Genomic DNA, 8,748 nt, shown 5'->3' on the forward strand with positions numbered 1-8,748 from the left:
AGCTGTGAGGTTGGAACATGTTTTTACAATATGGAATAAAAAGTGAAAAAAAAGTATTGCCTCATTCTGTTTGTTTCTTTTAATTCTTGGTATTTAATTTACCTGCAGCCTTTAGCCCTGCAGGTCCTGTGCTGCTTGTTTTTTTCTATATGTATAAAAGTGAAATCTCAGTATGCTCACTGAGCTCTGAATCCTTCCCATAACCTGAGCGCTGCATTTCCGCATGGAGACAGATGATGAGACAAACACAAAGCTTTTCTATTGGTCTATTTGTTTCGAGCCATTTTTCATCTTAACATCACAAAGATTTTATTCCAACTTTATTTTTGATCGATTAACTTTTAATTAAGAAAACAAACGTGTATTTAAGGGGGTAACTGCACATGTGTTTTGTGTTGCTGACCAGTTTTCCGTGTCATTTAAAGAAAAGACTGGAGTGAAGTCGTTTTAAAACTTTCACTTTCGAATTCTTTGTCACGCACAAGGAAATTGTCGTCGACGCTCAGCCGCCTTCGTCTTTTTGTAAAACTCAGACTCAGACACCATAGAACACTATAGATTATAGATTATAGATTATAGATTATAGTTAATCAGTCTATACACCATGGCTCTGTTTGATGTCAGTGGGTTTAAGTCTCTTGCTGAGCTCCGCGCGCAGATTCTTCCATCGGGACAGACGCGGCTCGCCGACCGGACCAGCCACTACACGTTTGGGACCAAGACTCAGGAATTCTCTGTTCCTGTGGGAGCTGATGTGAGTATAAATAATGACTTTATTTAGAAACTTAATCTACAACAGGTCGCTACAGGCAACAGGAGCCGCAGCCTGAAGCGTCAGACGCGGTGGCCGGGTCACTTTACGCGTCTGCTGTTTGCTGTGGTGCGCGTGCTTCCTGTCAGATGTTATTGTGCATTAATCTAAACTACCACGAGTTATTGTCCGAGAATATTAGAAAATTATAAATATTTGACTCATATGTTATCTTATGTGCGTGCACGCTCTCACACGCATGTATACTCTCTAACACCATTGTTCCATTGCAGCCCTCAGGGTTTCTCCAGTCCTGTAACAGTGATGGAGGAGGAGTGTGTATTGAGATGAACCACGGCACCACCACCCTGGCCTTCAAGTTCAGACACGGAGTCATCGTGGCCGTGGACTCCAGAGCCTCAGCTGGACGATACTTAGGTAAAACACACAGATGTGGGGAAGCATGGAGGTTTTATTCTATCAGATAGAAGAACAATACAATGCACACAGAATGCAGTTAACAAACAGGTGTACATGAAAGGGAACCCCAAATAAGCAAAAAGGACCCAGGCAACAGGCATCCTCCCACCCACATATCAGATCAGATCAGAAATTGGTTAGAAAAGGTGAAACTGCTACAAACAGTAGAGCAAAGTGGACTATACAGCACATACATGATTTTCTCTCTTAATACTGTTGGAAAAGCTTCATTATTAGATGTACAGGAAAGCAGGAAGTTATAGAGTTACAGAGTGCTAAAGCCCAGTCACAAGTCAAATCACATCAACACACTGTGCATCCTCTCAGAAAATACCTTCTTATCAACTCAGGGAACAAAGATCTCCAGACTCTGCTCTGTAAAACTGAAGTATCATTAAATATAACCAGGTCAACGGCCCTATAAGATGCTGCTACAGTTCTTCAGTCTTGGTCACTAAACATCTTTTTCCAATGTGTCTCCTCAGCGTCCAACGATGTGAACAAGGTGATAGAGATCAACCCGTACCTGCTGGGCACCATGTCAGGCAGCGCTGCAGACTGTCAGTACTGGGAGAGGCTGCTGGCTAAAGAATGCAGGTCTGTCATACAGTTTTAATGTGGTACCATACATCTGTCAGCTCCTTTTGTTCATTCAGTTTTTCAACATATCTTCATTATCAAATATACTATAATATATGCACATCCAGAGGTTCCACACCTACATGCTCAGACTTTCCCAGTCAGGCCTGATGGTGTTTATGGCTGAAACATTTTATCTAGTTCCTGTTGTGCTGCATCTGTCTTAAAGCAGAAGTAAGTGATATTTTTGTGTTAATATAAGTCTTAAATAGTTGTATCTTCTGACAGCAATCACTTCTATAGAGTGTTTGGTCTGAAACACGGGTCTCTCAGTCCCTCTGCTCTGCTCTGAGCCCAGGAGAAAACATTTATCGTATCCTACAGTTTTTATCCAATGAGGAGAGAGAACGGCATGAAGGGCTGTGTGTGCAGCCAAGGGACGCCGTGAATGTGGTGACGTAGGGACAAGGACTGTTATGGTGCGTTCAAGGAAACTCGTAACTCGTGTTTTTCCGACCTGTGAAGTGGTACCAGTTCGATCTGGTACGAGTTCACGGGTCAGAAGTTACGAGTGGCCGTTATAGTGACTTTCACAGGTAAAACAGGTCGGAGAAACACAAGTGGGTTGCCTGGAACGCTACTAAGTCGTAAGTCGTGACTTGAAGCTGTAATTTACGGTTTCAAAAGCCTGCCTGGAATGCAGCATTAGCCAAAACCACCGGATCGCTTACTTCTGCTTTAAGTAACTCTCAAGGAATTTTCTCAAAAATTTCTCAAGGAAATTTAAATCAAATGTAAGTTGCATTCGATTTAAATTTCCTTGAGATAACTATGACCTGGACAAATGAGAATATTCACAGGCTTTAACCCAGATGAAATAAAACAAAATCAAAAGGTAGTTTCCTTATAAACCCAGGGAGAGGATCATCATAGAACTGTGAGTTGAAACTAAACTGGACAATCATGGCTGACTGATTTTCTTATGATTTGATTTCTTCCCTGGTTTCTTATGATTTCATATCCAGGCTGTACAAGCTGAGGAACAACCACAGGATCTCTGTAGCTGCTGCATCGAAGCTGCTGTGCAACATGATGCTGGGCTACAGAGGCATGGGCCTCTCTGTGGGGAGCATGATCTGTGGATGGGACAAATCTGTGAGTGTGTTGGATAATGATGTTCTGCAACATGTATGTTAGCCTGATGGGTGACTCTGAATTGCCCATAATAGGTATAAACATAAGTGTGTGAGGTTGGTTGTGGCGCATTTCCACCAGCACGGCTCGGCTCGATACGGCTCGGCACGGCTCGGCTCGGCTCGGTTTGGTTGTGTTTCCATTACAACTGAGTATAGTGCCGCTGTGACGTCATTTACACGGCGCCGAGCAACGCTCTAAACTCTGTAAATATATAACTTTAGCAACATTTGAATCATTTTCAGGTGAGAAAGTAGTCGTTTAGATCCCCAACGTGTTGAAAATCTGACAGAATACCAGCTGTTTGCAATTTTGTTTCGACGAAGTCGGCGTTACTAAAGCTAGTCGTAGTGAGCAACGCACTTCCGGTTATTTTCACAAAATAAAATACCTGTTGCCTTTTATCATAAGGAAAGCCATTACGATAGAATTGGTGCTTTTACTTTGTAAACAGGAAGTGAACCTACCCTCGCTGTAGCTAGCTTTAAACCGCCGTTTTGACTGCTCTCGTCCCGTTAACGGCATTTAACCGTTCAATATGCCTTACCGGAGAGTCTTGCCAGCTCTGAGATCGGCCTGGTTCATTGTAAAACATTTATTTACTATGTCCTGGTCTTTACTATGTGGATGATGATAATGTCTTCATGTCCCTCAGGGTCCTGGTCTATGTGGATGATGATAATGTCTCTATGTCCCTCAGGGTCCTGGTCTATGTGGATGATGATAATGTCTTTATGTCCCTCAGGGTCCTGGTCTATGTGGATGATGATAATGTCTTTATGTCCCTCAGGGTCCTGGTCTATGTGGATGATGATAATGTCTTTATGTCCCTCAGGGTCCTGGTCTTTACTATGTGGATGACAACGGGACTCGTCTGTCCGGCCGGATGTTCTCCACCGGCTGTGGGAACAGCTATGCGTACGGCGTGGTGGACAGCGGCTACAGGGAGGACATGACGGTGGAGGAGGCCTACGAGCTGGGACGGCGAGGCATCGCTCACGCTACTCACAGAGACGCCTACTCTGGAGGAGTCGTCAACAGTGAGTCAACAATCTACTTTCTTTGAGTTTTAGTGCTGTTGTGTTTTTCTTTAAAGCATTAAAGCAGAAGTGAGTGATATATTTGTGTTAATCTAAGTCTTAAATAGTTGTATCTTCCGACAGCAATCACTTCTATAGAGTGTTTGGTCTGAAACACGGGTCTGTCAGTCACTCTGCTCTGCTCTGAGCCCAGGAGAAAACTTTTCTCGTATCCTACAATTTTTATCCAATGAGGAGAGAGAATGGCATAAAGGGGCAGTCCTCTCTGTGTGTGCAGCCAAGGGATGCGCCTGAATTAGAGGCTGACACGGGAGTGTTTTTTCAATCCCGTCCCGTCCCGCTCTCGCAAAAAAATTCCCGTCCCGTCCTGTTCCCGTTTTTTTCTATTCATCATGTAAACGATTGTGTTGACAGACAGAGACCCCCCCCCCCCTCCCAGCGCACTGCAGGCTGAGTGACAAAACAACTCATCTACGTCTTGTTTTGTTATTTCAATTAGCGATAATGAACGCCCTCCTCGTCCTTTCTCTCTTTTTCTTTCTTTATTTTCTGCTTGTGTGCATCAGCTGTTTAATGCGAGGTGGAGACGCCGCCGCTGCATCAGCTGACTCCTCTGAGTCTGACTGGCGGAAAACGTTTGCCTACCGGTATGTTGATTTACACAGGTTATAGCTACTCCGCTACGTAGCCATGACAGTGATCCCTGAGGGTGTGAAGTGAAGTGCAGCTGCATCAGTCCACACACTGAACTTCTGGACCGTTTTGAGCGCACCATCCTGGCTTGTGCTTCTTTGAATGTCGCGCTTTGACTCCCGGTCCCGTTCATTCCCGTTTACATTTTTTCCCGTCACGTCCCGATCACGTGATTCAAAATAAATTGACTCCCGAATCACGGGATTCACGCGGGAATCCCGAGAAAATGTCAGCCTCTAGCGTGAATGTGGTGACGTAAGGACGAGGGCGGGGACTGCTAACTCCATCTGCTGACAGGAAGTTAGACAAAACCACCGGATCGCTGACTGATAGCTTTAAACATCAGAGAGTTTTTTTTTTTTAAGTATATATTTTGGCCTTTTTGCCTTTATTGGATAGTACATAGTATAGATAGACAGTAAAGGGGGAGGCAGAGAGAGGGGGAATGACATGCAGGAAAGGTCTGCCTGACGCAGGATTCAAACCGGGGACGCCTGCATTGAGGACTGTAGCCTCTACATGGGGCGGCCGCTTTACCCACTGCGCCACGCACCGCCCCAAACATCAGAGAGTTAAAGTAATGACAACTGATGACAAGAGATGCAGATCTCCATCCCTGTCCCTCCTCATTTCCATCTTCTCTCCTCTCTCTCTACTGTCGCTGAATTTTAAAAAATCATTAAAAGGGGAAAAAACAATTTAACATAAACTGAGTTTTCATCTGTGTGTGTGTGTGTGTGTGTGTGTGTGTAGTGTACCACATGCGGGAGGACGGCTGGATAAAGGTGTGTAAGGAGGACGTGTCCGAGTTGATCCATCGCTACAGGAAGGGAATGTTCTGAGTTTAACGTCACCACTGTGATAATGGTTAAATCACAGGTTTTATTTTCACAGTGATGTAAGTTTTTTATTTTGAATAAGAAATAAAAACATTGTTTTCCAGCTGTGTGTGGGTCATGTCTCAAAGTGTTACTAACAGATCAGAATGTAACATGAATGTAAACTGAAAACAGAACAGGGTCAAACAGTCATTATTAAATAAGTAATAGGCCTATATCTTTTGTCCTGTCTGTCTTCTGTATCAGGTCATCTTAGTCCAGGATGATGATCTTGGTTCACTGTATTAACTGATTTGTATGAACCTGTTGAAATCATCTCAGTACAACACACAGCTCCAAATAAAGTCTGTAGTTTGACTCACTGCTCTGTCCTGTCATGACTCACCTGAACTGATGATGTTTCTGTATCATGTAAAGTGTCAACTACTAAATCCACTGAATTTGAAATAAACATTTTCAGCCACTATTAAAAATATTTTACCCTGTGGATGACATGGAAAATATGAATAATATTCTAGTTATTTACATCTTTGCATCTTTATATATTATTATATGTCACAAACCAATATTTCAGCTCAAGGTCTTTAAAAAACATATTTCATCATTTTTATTTCTATGTTGAGTTGTGGAAAAAGTTTCAAACCTGGGGATTTTGTTTAGATTTTTTGCTGTGTGAATGTGATGACAAACATGCTGGAAGTGCAAAACCAGATGGTAAACAATACTTCAGTATTTGTACATGTTTATGGTCTCCTGTCACATACTGTAGGTTGTCAGTGGTGCACAAAGTAATGGGATTAGCTGAGATGTAGTGTTTCCATGCAGAGTTCATCTCCACAGGTTTCACACATGGAGGAAGTTGTGTTCAGTACAATCAAAAATGTTTTTTACTTTACTAGGCTACTTGTTTTTGACTTAAAAACATAAAATACTAACATATTAAATACAATAAACCTGTATGGTAGGAGAGTGTAAGTCTGTTTCCTGTTGTGTGTGTGTGTCACCTATAGCCATAGGGCAGGAGACAGTTGTGATGTCATCAGTTACCAGGCAGGTTTCAGTGCAGCAGGTTTTTTCAGGTGAAAGTCGAAGCTGCTCTGAGGCTGAATGTGTTGACTGAACAGTGTGAGTGTGAGGAGTGGATCTGCTCATTTTACGTGTGGATCAAACAAAAGACGATCTCTATATACGTATACTGTCTATAACCATCAGGAAAAAAAAACATCAGTCTCAGTTTGTGTCTCTCATCCAACCTGCCATGAAGATCATAGGAAAAAAATAACTCAAACATGACAATATGACACAACTGGAATTATTATCACTGAAAGTTTTGTCTTTTTTCTATTTTCACATTTGCTTTTAAAACTGAAACTATATTTTTATCACCATCCACAAACACAATAATTTAACAAAAAGCTCTTCATCAAAGTCATTACTATAATCTATTTGTCATATGTTGAGTCACATTTCCACTTAAATTCTGTTTTGTTTGTTTTCATAATTTAGTTTTACATTTACAGGTCAGAGCTGTTCACTGTGTTTATCTATCGATCACAAAAACACACATTTAGAATTTCGGGGACTTTATTTAAAGGCAAAACAAAAGTACAAAAGGAGTGAAACAGCAGAGCAACTTCATTTAACATTCATTTTTATATTCACTAATTAATTTAACTCAACACAGGAGCTACTGTTCTTTTTCTAAATGTTGAACTCAGAGAAGAAGTCTCTGAGAAAACATGACGAGCTTCAGAGCCTCAAACGTCCCACAACCTTCAACAAGCTCAGCTACAATATCATGTTCACACACCTCAGATTAAAAGTATTATGAAACAAAAAACAATCAAATCTGGATTCATTAAAGAAAACTTATTGAGACATAAATTATTTATAACTTTATGACAATTTAACATTGTTTTTTTTTTATTCGATCAATTTTGAAGAAATATACAAACAGAATATTTACAAGCCTGGAAAATCTATTTTTGTACTGGTGTTTATGTTTTGTGTGTGTGTGTGTGTGTGTGTGTGTGTGTGTGTGTGTGAATATTTAGATCTGTATCATTGATTTTTATTGAGGAAAACCCGACACCAGAGGCATGAAACTGTAAATACAGAGGTTTTGTTATAGAACTAACTGTCTGTGTGAAGAACAACTGTGATGATTTCATTTGATTTTTCAATATTTAATAGTTCAGAGGACTTTCCAGGTTTCTATATTTAAAGGATCAAATGAACTTTAGTTTATTTTTACCATCTGTGTTGATAAATCTGGGATAATAGGCTAGATGAACTTTGTTTTCCAACCCAAAGACACAGAACTTAAAGAATTTATGATCTGAATGATGAATAATCAGTGAATCCCCAGTTCACAGAGGAGACGGTGGTGACTCTGATCCAGTGTAAAAGTCTCCATGAACCTGAAGAGACAAAGAAAGAATATTAGTATACTAAATGACGTTAGTTAAACAAATATCTGAGTTCACTTCCACAGATCATATTTATACATTCACGGGATCATCTGAACCTGAAACATCCAGGATGCAGTCATTTAAGAATTTACAAACTCAAACTCAAATGTGTCACTTTACAGAGGATGAAGAAACAGTGACAGAAGAACATGAAGTAACTCACTGTGTTCAGGCTGAACTGTTTGTCCTTCAGACAGTTGGAGGAGGATTCAGCATCTCCTTGACCTCTGGGTCTTGTTTAGGCGGAGCTGTAAAGTCAGAAACACTGTTAGCTGATGTTCACTCACATCCTCTCAACTGACAGAAAATATAAAAACATTTTGACTCCACAGAGTTCAATGAGCTCAGAGAAAACACAACAGAGAGGTTTTACTTACGAGATGGAGGACGCTTGGCTGGAATAAAGAAGACACAAATAAACACATGAATGACAGCATACTGATACAGACACACTTCAGCTTTTTGTTTAGATCTTACATTATTATGTTTTAGTTTTAGTTTCTCACCACTTTTCTTTTTGTAGATGAAGAATCCAACGGCACCGATGACGAAAGCGAGAAGGACGACCACAGCAACGACGATGATGATCATAGTAGTGGAGCTCTCTGTTGGAGAAACAACAAACCAATCACAACCTGAGTAGATGAAGGTCAGAGGAGAAACACAGAAAACACTGGACACTTCAGTCTGTTAGACACTAT

The 8,748-nt window shown here is 41.0% G+C and overlaps 1 protein-coding gene and 1 long non-coding RNA gene across 2 annotated transcripts; one reads left to right on the forward strand and one right to left on the reverse strand.

The window, feature by feature from the left end:
- The first annotated feature begins 400 nt into the window (after positions 1-400).
- Positions 401-5,683, forward strand: psmb8a (proteasome 20S subunit beta 8A). The gene is made up of 6 exons (XM_083982755.1): positions 401-754; positions 1,045-1,189; positions 1,717-1,828; positions 2,836-2,965; positions 3,840-4,044; positions 5,491-5,683. The coding sequence occupies exons 1-6, from the start codon at positions 605-607 to the stop codon at positions 5,577-5,579; spliced, it is 831 nt and encodes a 276-aa protein (XP_083838881.1). The 5' UTR covers positions 401-604; the 3' UTR covers positions 5,580-5,683.
- A 1,459-nt stretch (positions 5,684-7,142) lies between these two features.
- Positions 7,143-8,685, reverse strand: LOC310993554. Its single transcript, XR_014595743.1, has 4 exons — positions 8,554-8,685; positions 8,425-8,442; positions 8,211-8,295; positions 7,143-7,996 (listed from the first exon to the last, which is right to left on the reverse strand). It is a non-coding gene; the product is annotated as an uncharacterized lncRNA (long non-coding RNA).
- Between the last annotated feature and the right edge of the window lie 63 nt (positions 8,686-8,748).

The sequence above is a fragment of the Trachurus trachurus genome (assembly GCF_905171665.1).
Source record: "Trachurus trachurus genome assembly, chromosome: 11".
NCBI lineage: Eukaryota > Metazoa > Chordata > Actinopteri > Carangiformes > Carangidae > Trachurus > Trachurus trachurus.

What these genes read in the sequence shown, in the direction of transcription:
- psmb8a (XM_083982755.1), top strand. Translation starts at nt 605, where the DNA reads ATGGCTCTGTTTGATGTCAGTGGGTTTAAGTCTCTTGCTGAGCTCCGC. An exon ending in CTGCTGGCTAAAGAATGCAG is followed by an intron (nt 1,829 to 2,835) that starts GTCTGTCATACA and finishes TTTCATATCCAG; the next exon opens with GCTGTACAAGCTGAGGAACA. An exon ending in TCTGTGGATGGGACAAATCT is followed by an intron (nt 2,966 to 3,839) that starts GTGAGTGTGTTG and finishes TATGTCCCTCAG; the next exon opens with GGTCCTGGTCTTTACTATGT.